Below are 16,040 nucleotides of genomic sequence, written 5' to 3'. Positions count from 1 at the left end.
AATGGGAGAATAATTGAAGAAAGGAGAGTAAATGGTTGTATGATTTTAAGAGTGTGACTGAATTGTACATGTAGAACTGGCATAGGTTTTAATGTGTGTACTCAACAAAAATGACAAATTAAAAACAAAAGGTGAGAAAAGAGAGTAGAGAAGTGAGAATAGGGGACTAAGTAGTGAGAAGGGGCAGGACATGTATAGCTTGAACTGAACATGAATTGTTCCTACGACAATGGAGCAATAAAGTCTTAGAGGCATTGGTTGCGAGGCTTTATCTCTACTAAGACTTTGTTTCTGTGCAAAGTAAAAACAAAAAGAACTCATTCCCACTGAGTCTAACGGATTCACTGTTGATCCTCCATTTGGTTTCTGAAGCTGAAAATGGCATGAAAAAGGATTGTCCAATATTTTTTTCCCCCTCTTCTGGGGCAGTTGGCTGATCTGAAGCATCAGAAAAATGTTACCTGTGGGTTAGCGATACAGCCACCTATGGACAAGGCCACCAGAATTTCCATAGAAAACAAAGACAAAAATGTTCTGCCTCAAATTGCCACTGTAAAGAAAATTCAACCTATAAGAGTCACCATTCCAGCTCACTTTTGATAAAACAAAGTCATATAATCTCAAGAACATGATGTTATAATTTAGGAAGTCAGGGAAAATTTTGGTAGATTGTAAAAAGGCACTAAAATAGATTTGTTGTAGGTTTTTTTCAACTTTTCCAAAAACATTCACTCACCAGAAATTATTCATTCCCTCAGTCTGCAGGAGAGATGAGACTTCAGTCAAGTGTGCTAACGGGAAAAGCTAAGCTTCCTTCTGGAGGGATAAATCACTACTTCTCATCCTAGGAGTTGGACCCTTAAATCAGGGGACTTGACAGATACTTAGAATATCTGAGACTTGACTCCAGGGGGTGTAAGTCAGGGAAACTCATGAGCCTGATGAGTTACAAGGCCCAGTGTTCAATTTCCTGAAAATTCTTCTGAGCAACAGGCAAACCCATCAGTTTTCATTGGTGTTTATGGCATATGGAAACACAATTTTCATGTAGGTTTTACCTTTTGAAAGAAAAATCTGCACATTAATAGTGAAATCACCACAGTTAACATAGGAAAATTAAATACAAAACTACTTACAGGTGACCAAAATAAAAATCTCTATCTGGCAATATTTGTAGAGCAAAGCTCTTAAAAGAGATGAACGTAATATCTGTCAGTCTTAAGGAACTTTGTGTGTGTGTGTGTATGTATGTGATTGTAAAGAAAGTTTACAGAAAAGTTGAATTTTCATTCATTGATGTTTGCACATTTTCCTCCCCCTTCCCAGTTCAGTTATTTGTCATACAAATAATGCCTGATCCTATAATCCTTTTAAACAGTACTTTCCTTTATCTGTTCCAATGCAATGTTCATGATCTGTCCCCTCTTTTCCTAGTTTGTCCCCAAACCCCCATGTCAGTCCTGTTTTATAACAATGGTGTTTTGCAGTATTTGCCCTTTTGTGACTGAGATATTTCACTCAGCATAATGTCCTCCTGGGGAACTTTTAAAGAATCTAGATATAGGGATGATTTTAAATGTCAGAAAGAAAACTATATATGATTTTCTTTTTATTTGTTTTAAAATATGTTCATTGGTTCTCTCTTTCGTTCTCTGTGCAAGGTAATTAATTACTCAAGTTGAGGCAATATCTGGTGTTAACCAATCTCACTGTGTAAATCCAGATTTCTGTCTGTTGTGCTTTAACCCCTGCCTGAAAGATTTCTGCTTCTCATAGAATTCTTTCAACTTTCTATATCTTTTAAAATGTTTAACTATCTTTAATTTCTAAAATACATTTGCACTGGATATAAAAGTTAAGGTTGATAGCACTTTTCCTTAAATGTTTTCAAGATGTTGCTTCATTGTTTTGTGGCTCACGTTGTTTCTCATGGGAAATGTGTTGCCATTTTAATCTCTGTTCTTTTTTGTATGATATACCTTATTTCTTCCCTGGCTGCTTTTAGGATTTTTGTCAGACTTTCTTTCTCACTGAAATTAAGCAATTTAGTTTTGTTCCCTTTGATTTTATTGTGCTCAAAGGTTTATTGAGCTTCTTGGACCTGTTGGTTTACATTTTCAACTAAATTTGGACTATTTTCTGTGATACTTATTCAAATACTTTTTAAGCTCCTTTTTCTTTGGGAAAACAATTAAATTTATATTTGACCATTGCAAGCTTCCTGCCGCTCATTGTTTTCTCTTACCATGTCTAACTGATTTCAGTATCATTAGTTTTTTGGGTTTGTTTTTTTTTCATTTTAGACATTGTAATTTTTTTCTTTACAAATTAGGCTTAAATATTTTTAGTACCTTTCATCTCTCACGTTCATTTCTTCCTCCAGCTTCTTTGCAATTCTTTGGTCAGAACAGCTGCTTTCTAGTCATGACTAAAGGCAGGTCTCTTTCTGGTCCTCAGTCTCATGGGTTTTACCCTGGTAAGTGCTATAAAGCTCTTTTAGCTCTGTAATTTTAAGTACCAGTAATCCAACTCCACGGAAGCTGAGCTTTACCTCCATAAATCAAGAAATCTAGTTCCCTAATGAATACACAAAGGCACCCACTAACCAGTAAATCTTCTGTCTGAAGGTGGTTAGCTTCCTCCTTCTGAGCCTAAAGCTCTATCTTATATTGGTCTCCTGATCCACACACAGCCTGTCTTGTCATTGTACCACCTTATGACTCCAGGAAATTTTGGCACAAGCATTTCAGATCCAAAGGACACACTACATTCTCTGACTTTTCTTTCTTACTATTAGTAGATCTTTTTTTTTTCTTCATCAGTTGTTGTTATGTGCCATCAAGTCGCTTGCAACTCATAACAACTGTGTACAACAACCCTAAACCCTGCACTATCCCTTGCCATTCTTATTATCTCTGACAATCCTATCCCCATTACCCCAGGGACGGAATCAATCTATCTCATCGAGGGTCTTCTTCTCCTGTGCTGTCCCTCCACCCTCCCAAGCATGACATCCCTCTCCAAGGACTAATCCCTCCTTGCAACATTTCAAAGTATGTCAGATGAAGCTTCAGAATCCTTACCTCCAAGTTCACCCTTTCCATGATGAACTTGTTTTTTTCTCCTAGCAGTGTATGGTATATTCAACGCTCTTCTCCAGCACCAAACCTCAAAGACATCAACTCTCCTTCTATCATCGTTAGTCATTGTCCAACTCTGTGATGCATAGCAAGTAATTGCAAAGGCTGTGGCCTGTATCAGGTCCACCTTCGTCTCCAGATTGATATCGTTGCTCCTCAGTACCTTGGCGAGGTCTCTGACAACAGACTTTCCCTGTGAAATTTGTCTTTTATTTCCTGCCTGCTGGTACCAAGAGTGTTGATGGTAGAGCCAAGTAAACAGAAGCTGTCAACAATCTCAATCTCTTCATTATCCATTGGGAAGGGCATATGCCAGGGATGTGTCCTGTCTCCATACCTTTTCAACTTGTATGCAGAACAGATCATCCAGGAGGCTGGGCTCTATGAGGAGAAATGCAACATCAGGATTGGTGGAAGATCTATCAATAATCTGCGTTATGCAGATGACACAACCCTGCTTGCTGAAACTGAGGAGGACCTGAAACGCTTGCTGCAGAAGGTCAAGGACTGCAGCCTTCAATATGGATTGAGGCTAAATGTCAGGAAGACAAAGATTCTCACCACTGGACCAATTGGCAGCATCCGGATGGATGGCGAAGAGATTGAGATTGTTCACAGCTTTAGTCTGCTTGGCTCCACAATCAACACTCTTGGCACCAGCAGCCAGGAAATTAAAAGATGTATTACAATGGGAAAGTCTGCTGTTAGGGACCTCTCTAAAGTACTGAAGAGCAGTGGTGTGTCTCTGGAGACTAAGATGTGCCCGATACAGGCCATGGTCTTTGCAATCACTTGTTATGCATCAGAGAGTTGGACAATGACTAAGGAGGATAAAAGGAGAATTGATGCCTTTGAGCTGTGGTGCTGGAGAAGAGTGCTGAGGGTACCATGGACTGCTAAGAAAACAGATTCAGCCTGGAACGGTTTAAACTGGGCTCCTCCTTGGAGGCAAGGATTCTGAGGCTTTGTCTGAGTTACTCTGGTCCTGTTGTAAGGAGGGGACCGGTCCTTGGAGAAGGACATGATGCTTGGGAGGGTGGACGGCAGGCGCAGGAGGGGAAGGCCCTCGAGGAGGTGGATTGATTCAATGACTGGGGTAATCGGGATGAGTGTATCGGAGACAGTGAGATTGACACAGGACAGAGCAGAGTTTAGGGCTGTTGTACATAGGGTCTCTATGAGTCACACGTAACAACAACAACAACTGCCTATAGGATGAGATGGTATTTCATTGTGGTTTTGATTTGCTCCTCTCTTATTGCCAGTGATTGAGCATGTCTGTTGGCCATCCAAATGTCTTCATTTGTGAAAATTCTTTCCATGTCTTTTGCCCATTTTGTAATTGTGTTATCAGTTCTTTTCTTGTGGAGGCCCTGTAGGATTCAGTAAAATTTTGATGTGAGACCGTTGTCTGAAATGGTATTGCCAAATATTTTTTCCCTGATCTGTTGCCATTTTTATTAAAATTAACAGATTTTATTTCACTTATAATTTTGTGTATTCAGATTTTTGTATTTTATTTTTATATATGTACGTATGTGTATACACACGTGTGTGTGTGTGTGTGTGTGTGTGTGTGTGTGTGTATGTAACTGCATATATATTTAAACCCAAATGTTGAATTTTATAGGCTTTGCTTTCTGTACATGACACTGTGGCTCAGAAGAATTATGATCCAGTATTACCCCCTATGCCTGATGATATTGATGATGAAGAAGACTCAGTGAAAATAATTCGACTGGTCAAAAATAGAGAACCACTGGTGAGTTGTCCCTTCGGTCTGCATTTTGTGGTGGAATGTGAGCAAAGACCATGAGTCAGCCAGATCTGGTGGACTTGCCATATGTATGCCTCTTCAAAATGCACTTCTTGTACCTTCAAGACTTTAAATGAATTGGACCATTTATTAATGGACAATGAAATCAAATAAGATGACCCTGTTGATCCTCATTATCTTTAATTTTGAAAGTGACCTGTTGGCATTTCTAAAAGAAAGACTAGCATAATACTAATCATAGCTGATTTTCAATCAAATGGTGTAACTTAAAAAGAATTGCTTATGGCTTGTCTAGAAAGCAGACTTACTTGAAATGAGAAGAAAACTGGTGTTTGATAGTTCAAAATGTAAAGGATATCTTAGCACCAGAATTCACACCGTGTTGAATTACATCATGGGATTTAGTATCGTGGCAGCATGCAGCCTGCCATTGACAGATAGCTAGTGGTTGTGTATGAGGCGTGTTGGCTAGGAAAGAAATTGAAGCCTGGTCCCCCACATGGAAAGCAAGAATTCTACCACTGAACCACCCCTGTCCTCCTCCCCACCTCATGTGTGTATTTTTAGCTGTGTGATGCAATATAGGCCCACTTTTCTAAATCAGTGCCAGCCTGTTGGAAGGAAAAGAGCATATAAAGTAATCCATTTGTGTGTTTTGTTCTTGCAATGCAGCATTCCATTAATTAGTCTGTAAACATCCATAAACAAATGATTTCTGGAATCTTCTGAAATTGTTTCCTAATGTTATGCCAGAATGTTAATTCTGTTTTTCCTAGGTATTGGCATAATCCTAGTTATTAAAAATGAAGAGAACATTCTTATATTCATTTATACTAGTGTTAGTCATGAAATATGGCTAATTTCTCTTGTTCTGTCCCTTTATTTTTTATAATTGTAACCAACCCTCGCTATTATGATGTTGCTGTTGTTATGTGCCATCAAGTCACCTGCTGCTCATAGTGACCCTATGTACAACAGCCCTGCTCTATCCCTTGCCAATCATATTGTCTCTGACTCACCTACCTGCATTACCCCAGTCACGGAACCAATCCATCTCATCAAGGGTCTCCCTCTCTTGTACTGTCCTTCCACCCTCCCAAGCATGGTGTCCTTCTCCAAGGACTGGTCCCTCCTTACAACATGTCCACAGTATGTGAAATGTAGCTTCACAATCCTTGGCTCCAAGGAGCAGCCTGGGCTCGCCCTCTCTAGGACCAACCTGTTTGTTCTCCTGGCTCTTTATGGTATATTCAGTACTCTAATCCAGCACCACAGCTCAACGGCATCAATTCTACTTCTATCATCTCTAGTAATTGTCCAGCTCTTTGATGCATAGCAAGTAATTACAAAGACTTAGATCAGGCTCAACTTAGTCTCTAGAATGACATTTTTATTCTTCAGTACTTTGGAGAGGTCTCTGACAGCTGACTTTCCCAGTGCAATTTGTCTTTTAATTTCCTCACCGCTTGTGCCAAGAATGTTGATTGTGGAGCCAAGCAAACTAAAGCTTAAAAATCTGTCTCTTTACCGTTTATCATGATGCTCTCCAATTGGCCTAGTGGTGAGAATCTTTATTTTCTTGATGTTGAGCATCAGCTCATATTGAAAGCTGCAGTCCTTGACCTTCTGCAACAATAACTTCAGGTCCTCCTCAGTTTCAGCAAGCAGAGTTGTGTCATCTGCGTAATGCAGGTTGTTGATGAGTCTTTCTCTAATTCTGATGGGACATTTCTCCTCATAAAGCCCAGATTCCCAGATAATGTGTCTTGCATATGGATTGAAAAGATACAGAGATAGGATACATCTCTGGTGTATACCCTTCCCAGTTTTGAACCTTGCAGTGCTTCCTTGCTCTGTTCTGATGACTGCCTCCTTGTCCAAGTGTAGGTAGCTTAATGAAAGAGAAAAAGCATTAAGCTAAGTGTCAGATAGGAAGCTCTGGTGGCATAGTGGCAAGAAGCTGTGCTGCAATCTCAAGGTCATGTGGTTTGAATCCACCAGCTGCTCATAAGAGGAAGATAGGCAGTCTCCTCCTGTGTATTTTACTGCCTCTGAAAGTATAGTGAAGTGGCAGCAGTGAGTAGATTCCAACTTGACAGTATTCAACAACAGTAGCAACACAAGTGTCAGCTGCCTTGATTTTATGTATATAACTTAGTCTGTAATCTTTGTCTCTAACTTAGTCTTAATAATGTAGTCACTATCTTTTTCATGGAGTATTACAGGAATTCTTATTGTTGAGTATCGTCAAATTAGAACCAACCCCTAGCTAAGCCTCCAGCTGGTTTTCAGAGACAGTTTAATTACATGGGAGGATATTGCCCATCTTTCTCCTGGGGAGCAACTGGTGGATTTGAACTGCATGTCTTTGGAGTTGCAGGACAGCATCTTAACACTAAGCCACCAATGCTCCCTATTATGGGAATAAAAAGAATGAAAAGAAGCAGTGTTAAAATGCATGGAGATGCTTTTTACTTTTAACAATGATAAGCTTACAGATTTCAAAAAAATGTTTGAATTATGCTAGATACTTTAACTGATGTTGGACCAATAGTTTGCCCTCCAGCGGGTTTTCAGTGTCAGCCATGGGTCAGTTCTGACTTCATGGTATACAACAATAACCACAGCCCTAACTGATATGTACAGCAGAAATGTCTGAGTCTGGAAGTATTTGTAAGGTAAACAGTAATCCTATTCTTATTTATTCATTCCATAAAGATTTTAGAAATGTTTTCATTTTTTTCTAGATGTCTACTTTTTATTCTGCATCATGCCTCTTGCTACCTAATGCATACATTTCTCCACAAATGCTTTTATTTTTCTCTTAAATAGGGAGCAACCATTAAGAAGGATGAGCAGACTGGGGCCATTGTTGTGGCTAGAATCATGAGAGGAGGAGCTGCAGATAGAAGTGGTAAGATTTTAAAAGTGATTAGAGAGAAGTTAAGTTGTATTTTGTACTCATTTTCAGTATGTCATCAAGAAAATAGTAATCTTGTGATACAACATTGCAAAACAAGTAAAAATATTTTCTCTATGGCATGTGGGGATGAATTTAAGAAGTGATAGAGAAATCTTTATGCCCTAGGTTACACAGCTTTCGCAAGTTCTATATTATTATGTGCATATATATGTGTACATATATCTGTCTGTCTGTATAGATTGTTGTTTTTGATTGTCGTTGAGTTGAGTATGATTCATGGTGACCCCTTGAATAAAAGGCCTGAATCCCTTCCACAACCATTGCCATTTATCAAAGTGAACAGAGTTTCTAGACGTATGTTGTTTAGGAAGTGGATGGCACTCCTGTTTCCTCTATAAAGAAATAGGTACATATAGTAAAAAATGCAGCCAAACATGTTGTTGTTGTTGTTATGTGCCGTCGAGTCGTTTCCGACTCATAGCGACCCTATGCACAACAACTCTAAACCCTGCTCTATCCTGCGCCAACCGCACCGCCTCTGACACACCCATTCAATAAGTTTGCATGTATAGTTCACTGATAGTGGTTACACCATGTTACCATTCTCCCTTCCTCTACCCAAATGATTTCACTGGTGTTGGCCTAGATTTCTCTATACTGTTTCTCTGTGTAGAGTTAATGTTGGCCATTTAATCCTACATGCTAAACTCTTTAAAAGGCACAATACTCAAGAGAACATTCCTCATTTAAATAAGTTAGATCAACACGCCTAACACTAGCAGTCAAGAAATCAAGAGACAAATTGCATTTGGAAAATCTGCTTTCAGGGAATCTCTCTAGAGAACTGAAAAGCAGTGATGTCATTCTAGAGACTAAAGTACGCATATCCAGGCCATGGTCTTTGCAATTACTTGTTATGCTTTAGAGAGCTGGACAGTGATTAAGGATGACAGAAGAATTGATGCCTCTGAGTCGTGGTTCTGGAGCAGTTCTGTCTTAGTGTTTCTAGTAAGTCAGATTTCCAATAAATATGTAAGTTCTCCATATTTTTATCTCATCTTCATCAAGATCCATCTGTTGAGTTCTTGATGAAGATGCTCTGTACTGTAGCTGGGCACCATGATATCAAGGTGAGACATAGACCTGCCATCCAATTCTTTCCCTTCTTTCATTGTTCCTAGTGAGTAGAGAACAATTGTTGTATCTTAAGCAACTGAACTAGGTGGTAGAGCAGTATTAGACCAATTGACTGGGGAGGTTCATGACCCTAACTAGACCTCCCAACTAAGGAAGCTATTCATGAAACTATGATGCTAAAATTTGAACTAAGAATACGGTTCCCTTGAGGAGCACAGTCAAGTACAAAAAGTTGTCTGTATAGTTTCAATAGTTGCAGACTTTTAAAATCTGCCTGCTGTTTTAAATTTAAATTATATATTGTTGTTGTTATGTGCCATCGAGGCGCCTATGACCCAGAGTGACCCTATGTACAGCAACTCTGAACCTTGCCCTGTACTGAGCCAGTCTCACTAATTCTGACACACCAACCCCCAGTGCTCAGTTACTGTATCAGTCCATCTCATCCGGGGTCTCCTTCTTCTCCGTTGTCCCTCCATCCTTTCTAGCATGACGTCCTACTCTAAGGACCTGTCTCTCCTGGACACGTGCCCAAAGTATATATAAAGAACACTGTTTACCATTCATTTCATCCTTACCCACCCACAGTTTAGTGATACCAGTTTATGAAAGACATTATTTTTTAAAAGAGTTTCTGATTTGGAAACAACTACTAAAATATTCAGTCCATTGTAAAAATACATTTTACGTTTTCTTAAAAAAAAATCTGTGATGTAAATTTCTAGGTAAAGTTGACCTCTTGCTGTCATTTCTTTGCCAGCATTATTGTGCTATAATTTGATTCATTGCCATGTTATTCTAGTCTTTAAAGGCATTAAGAGAACATAAAAATGTTCTAATTATGGAAACAAGTGCAAATTCCCATTTAATTTGCTTTTAACACTGCTAAGCTAACACATTTGTCATTTCTCAGGTCTTATTCATGTTGGTGATGAACTTAGGGAAGTGAATGGGATTCCTGTAGAGGATAAAAGGCCTGAAGAAGTAATACAGATTTTGGTAATGTGCACATTTAAAATAAATCTTAAATTTTAAAATAAAATTGTAATAAGAAATGTTTAAGTTGCTACATTTGAGACTTGATACAGGATTTGGATTTAGTAGAATAGACTTTAAAGCCTGGCTTCGTCTCTTGGTATCTTTGGAAAATATCTTAATCTATGCCTCAATGTTCTAACTTATAAAATAAGTATAAGTTAAGGTGACTATCTCACTAGAGTGTTTTTATATATTATATCCTACTTAATACTTAAGATTAGTGCATGGCCATTCCATATGAAGTGTTATAAAGATAGTGTGTCTGCTCCGTTTTTTGTGATACATTTCTCTTCTTCCATCTTCCATCTATGTGGCCATATTTTAAGCTGTAATTTGAAAGTGTATAACGTAGTGAAGCAGATTAAGCTGTTTTATGAGGTCTAAACTAAATGAGATTATTTGGGTATTTTTAATATTATACAGTTCATTTGCAAGGATAAAGTGAAAGGGAGATTGTCTCTATTATATATAGTGTAACATACTATAAATCTACAATAATGAAAAATACCAGACTAGACCTATGCATATTTGAAAATTTATGATGCAGTTAAGAGTATAAGAAAATGATAGAAGTATTTAATAAATGTTAATGGATTAATTGGTTATTGATTCATATGGGAAAAATTGGTCCCCTTTTGCTCCATACACCAAAGTGAATTTCCAACAAATGAGCTATTTTAGTATTTTTTTTAAAAAACCAAACTCTTAAAAACACAAGAAAAACATTTTTTAGAATTATAGGAGAGGGAAAGCTACTTGTTTAAAAACTTGATAGGAAAATAAAAGACATAAGTCACAGATGTGACTGTTGCACTTGGAAACTTTCTGTATAGAAAAGAATCTCGTAAATTAAAAAAAAAAAAAGAAATTGTAGGAAAATACTTTAAACATCTGATAATAAAGAACCCATTGCTACTGAGTCAGCCCCAATGCATAGCAGCCTTTTCTTGGGTTTGTGAGGCTGTAAACCTTTACAGGAATGGACTACCCATGTTTTTCCTATGGAATTGCTGATGGCTTGGAACTACCAACCTTTTGTGTAGCAGCCTGATACATGAAAGAAAATGAGTACTTCAGCATTCCATACAAAAATGAAGAGAAAAAGTGTATAGAAAAATTGACAATGCATGCACACAGACAAGTTATTAAAGTAAACACATGTCTAAAAATGATGGATAGGTGGTAATTTAAAATCTCTAATCCTTAGAGCTGGCTGGAGTATATGGGAATAGATGTGTTTGTTTACTTTTGGTAGTTGGCTAAATTAATAGAACCTTTCTGTGGGACCTTCAGAAACTTTCAAATATGCATACTCTTTTAGGCAAGAAATTCAGTTGTACAACATGATAAATGTAATATCATGGGATTTGGGATGAATAATGAAATATTTTATTATATATTTGCTACAACTTAAGAAAAAAATCCACAACACACAAAACTAAATTGTAAATATAGTCCAAGGAAATAATTTGGCAAGCAGGGAAAAGAATGTATATAAACAAAAGTTAAAAATAGTTGGAAACTATCAGGAGCATTGACTTGATCTATTACCATCCATCATTGTAGTTCTTATAGAATAACTTACTAGATCTGGAGACCTAGTGGTAAGGAATTGTACTGCCTACCAAAGGCACTCATGTCAAATCCACCTCCTGTTCTGCGAGAGAAAGATGGGGATTCTCTTCTCTTGCAGTTTTCTGTCTCTGAAAATCAGGTGGAAGAACAGCTCTGGGTCTTTCTGACTCAACAGTATTTAATAACAATAAACAACAATGAGTCAATTATAACGCAACCGTTGTGTTACCATTATCCATTTTTCTGTCCATACTACAGTAATAATAGATACCGTACATATACTGAATTATAGTGACACTGTTCTAACATTTATGTACTACATAAATGCCAAAAAAAAAAATAAAGCCAGAATAGGATGTTGTTGATTGCTGTTGAGTTGAGTATGACTCATAGTGACTCTATGAACAAAAGACCCAATGCCTTTCCATAACTGTAGTCATTTCACCAAGTTCATAGAGTTTCCAGAGGCACATGTTTAGGAAGTGGATGCCAGTCCTGCTTCCAAGCCTATTTTACAACTGGGAGCTCCACCAAACACTGTCCACATTGGGAAGCCATTCTAGTATTTGATATCCCTATGGCACAAGGTTCAGCATCACAGCAGCCAAGGTTACTTCATACTGCACATTGACAAAGAGTGAGGTACAAAGAGGAAGAGTATTCCTCCAGATAAAACAGCACCAGTCTCATTTAGCAGTGCTTAAGTGTCGTCAAGTCGAATACGACAGAGTAAGTTTTGCACAAAAGACCTGAAATCTGTTCTATGACTAACATAATTTCTGTACAGAACTCTGTTTTTATAATTACCATCATGTCTAGAGATTTTTCCCCCTTTCACTTTACCTACTATATGAATTCTTAATGAGATTCATGAAGTAATTATAATGATATTGCCATTTAAAAATAAGCTATTCCTTAATAAAACTTTGATAGTTGCACCATTAAAGCCTATTTCTAATAAATGTCAATCTTGTGTTAGAGTTCCCTCCTCTGGTGCAAAAGACTGACTCTGAGTCATGTCCTAATTCCATCTTACAGTGATTTCCTGCTGGTGTACTAAAACTGGCTCTGCTGTTGTTGTGTGTTGTTGAGTCAGAACCAACTCATAGTTGACCCACCAGCAGGTTTTGAGAGGCAGTTAACAAATAGGAAGGGAGGAGATTGCTCATCCTTCACTAGCAGAACAACTGGTGGATCTGAATCACGTGCCTTTGGTATTGCAGCACAGCTTCTTAGCACTAGGACACCAGAGCTTCCTAAAATTGCCTACAGTAGGGATATTTTTATCTTGCAGATTGCCAAATTTTGCAAATCAGAATGTTTTAAAAGAACAAAACTGACCTGGATAAACCAATATACAACTCTTTCTCTCATTGCTAAGGAGTTGGAAGCAACTCAGAACTGACCCTCCAGCAGGTTTTCCAAGACTTGATCACAGTGGACGAGATTGCCTGTCTTTCTCCCACTGAGCTGCTGGTGGATTCAAACTGCTAGAGAAGCACGACCTTTGCATTAGCATTGCAGCTCCCCATTGACTATGCCACAGGAGATCCCCACTTAATTGCTACTGTGCTAGTAACAGTGATAAATCAGACATTACATTGCTGATAATGAGTCTTAGTGACCTTCCTCTTTTCTTCTCTCCTTCCTTTCTTTGTCCTTAAAAACATGGTATCCTATTGCTATTGCCATCAAATGAATTCCAATCCTAGCAACTCCACATGACAATCAAGCTGCCCAATAAGGTTTCCTGAGACTCATGTTTCCAGAAACCAACTACTATATGTTTCTCCCTATGTAGCAGCCAGAGGTTTGAACCACCAACCTTTTACCAAAAAAGCACTTAATCACGGCTCCAATAAATACAATGCCCTGAGCTTTGTACATTAATTTGACAAAAACTAATTGCACAAAACTTGTTTCTAATCTGGTAACATTTTCTTTCTTTAAGGCACTGTGCCTTATTTATTTTTATTCTGAAGTAACTCAATATGGATAGTAATAAAGTCACAGAAAGGAGCCCTGGTGTTGTTGTTGTTAAGTGCCATTGAGTCGAGTATGACGCATAGTGACCCTATGATGAACAGCAGACCTGAGCCCTGTTGTAGGCTGTGCCATCCTCATCATCATAGTGCCTAACATATTAGCAGTTTAAAACCACTGGTCACTTCACGAGATAAAAGTGGCCAGTCTCTTATTGTAAAGATCTACAGCTTTGGAAAACTGATTGAGGATTATTTTATGAGTTGGGACAAATCTCATGACAGTATATTTACAGTCATTGATGTAATAAAATACATAGGAAGTAAAAATGGTTTTAGTGGTTAGTTTTTCATTTTTTGTCAAACTTTTATGCCTTCTTAGATTTAAGAATTTCTGATGAACTGGTTTCCTCATTTTGATCTACCTGAGTAGCTTTTCTGATCATTCACTTTTCATCATGTTTTTCTCTAATTTCCCTTTGTTGTTGTTGTGTACCGTCAAGTTAGAACTGAACCATAGCTGACCCCCAAGTGGGTTTTCAGAGGCATTTAATCACACAGGAGGAGATTGCCCATCCTTTTCTCATGGAACGGCTGGTGGTCTCAAACCACATGCCACCAGAGCTCCCTAGACCTATTTCTAAAGCTATTTCCCTTTAGCTCTAGAAATTTTCTTGTAACTATTTCTTTGTTTCAATATCAGGCTCAGTCCCAGGGAGCAATTACGTTTAAGATTATACCCAGCATCAAAGAGGAGACTCCATCTAAAGAAGGCAAGGTAATTGAAACTCTTACAAATTGGGTGAGGGAGTGTTGCCAAAAGCAGTGTTTTTCCAAATAACTCTTAACTGCTTTGTCACTGTAAGTTTGTTTTGGTAGCCTAGTTATTTATTAAATCAAAAGAGTGAAGGCTGTCTTGGATATATATTCTGTACTTAATCTTAAATGCACCTTTCTTCTAGGTGTTTATCAAAGCCCTCTTTGACTACAGTCCTAGTGAGGACAAAGCAATTCCATGTAAAGAAGCTGGACTTGCTTTCAAAAAAGGAGATATACTTCAGATTATGAGCCAGGATGATGCAACATGGTGGCAAGCAAAGCATGAAGGAGATGCCAATCCAAGAGCTGGCCTGATTCCCTCCAAGCACTTCCAGGAAAGGTGAGCTCTTGGCAGATCATCGTGGCCTTTTCTGAAAACAATTTTTTGTTCTCTGCAAAATACCATCCCTGCATAGCTGTGATAAGGCAGACTTGCAAACCTCGCCTTGGAATCCTTTATCCCCCGGACTTGGATTTCTGTTTTGTCTACCCACTTAGGAGTAATGACCAACAATAATACGACAGGACTGGTTTTGGTTTTTGTTGCGAAGCAGATGGAAAATAGCACATTGGTATCTGAAATGAAATTGGTGTACATATCTGTAATCTGGGCGGTGGGAATTAGTTCGGAACACTTTAAGAGTGGAGGATTTATTTCTTCCTTTATATTGCACTGTGTTCATTTTTCCCTAACTGTATAAGTCTCTCTTCAGACTTTGAATATTTTGATGTGTTCATCTCAGACCCGTACTGGAAATTGATAGGCATATTGACCTTATTTTCCCCCAGGAGATTGGCCCTGAGAAGACCAGAAATATTAGTTCAACCTTTGAAAATTTCCAACAGGAAATCATGTAAGTTTGTTAATGTAAGAATGCAGAATAACCAAATCTTGCCCTTTTTTTTTTAACTACTAAAGCAGGTGTTTGTGGCAGAACAAGAGGTCTTATTACCTTTCAGTTGTTTTAAATGATCCTTTTGCAGGAATTGAACAGATGAAAAATTTCATGTAGGAAAATGTAGGTGAATCCTTTGCAGATTTAGGGATGTTTGGGTTGTTTGTAATAAATCATGACTTTGTATCTGGTAATATAACTAATACTGCTATTCTCCTTTTTTTCCGGAATTTAGATATTTTATTAATGTAATCTGAACTGCAGCTCTAATTTCTCCAAAGCCAGGAGATTTGGTGAAGATTAAGAGGGGTGGGGAAAGGTAAAAAATGATTTTAGGAGCAAACCCCATTGTGTCTAAGAGCGATTCCTTTCATACCCACAAATCAAAACTGTAACCTTTACCCTGTTTGGAGTGATCACAAGACTAGAGATTAAAAACAGTGAGAGTAAAGATTATGGAGTACTGCTGAAGATATAGGGTGGGTTAAGGGACATTTTACTTTCTTTCAGCCTATTCTGTCAGATTTCTTTTGCTCCCCAACCTGAGGTCCCCATCTAATAAATATTCTACTACCTCACCCCTACACATTTCATGATTCTAAGTATTTTAGGTGGGTGATGCTGGAGTTCTTTGTTTTCACTGTGGAAGTTGTACATTAAAAGGCAAAATGAGCAAATAAATGGCCCTGGAATTTTATACCAACATCTGGTTTTGGTATTGTTGCATTTTTCACATCTCCTGTTATTTCTGTC

General features: G+C 38.0%; 1 protein-coding gene across 1 annotated transcript in view; it reads left to right on the top strand.

Moving 5' to 3' along the window:
• The window catches only part of MPP7 (membrane protein, palmitoylated 7 (MAGUK p55 subfamily member 7)), a 151,360-nt gene that overhangs the window by 58,159 nt on the left and 77,161 nt on the right, over positions 1–16,040 (top strand). Inside the window, exons 4-9 of the mRNA XM_006887090.1 lie at positions 4,771–4,902; positions 7,750–7,831; positions 9,891–9,976; positions 14,276–14,350; positions 14,535–14,731; positions 15,181–15,245. Coding sequence (XP_006887152.1) covers positions 4,771–4,902; positions 7,750–7,831; positions 9,891–9,976; positions 14,276–14,350; positions 14,535–14,731; positions 15,181–15,245 — 637 coding nt within the window. The remainder of the gene's footprint in view (positions 1–4,770; positions 4,903–7,749; positions 7,832–9,890; positions 9,977–14,275; positions 14,351–14,534; positions 14,732–15,180; positions 15,246–16,040) is intronic.

This window comes from Elephantulus edwardii, unplaced genomic scaffold (genome assembly GCF_000299155.1).
Source record: "Elephantulus edwardii isolate Elephantulus edwardi_28Jun2011 unplaced genomic scaffold, EleEdw1.0 scaffold00054, whole genome shotgun sequence".
NCBI lineage: Eukaryota > Metazoa > Chordata > Mammalia > Macroscelidea > Macroscelididae > Elephantulus > Elephantulus edwardii.
The sequence above is the reverse complement of the archived record's forward strand: the minus strand, read 5'-3'. Positions and strand labels throughout refer to the sequence as shown.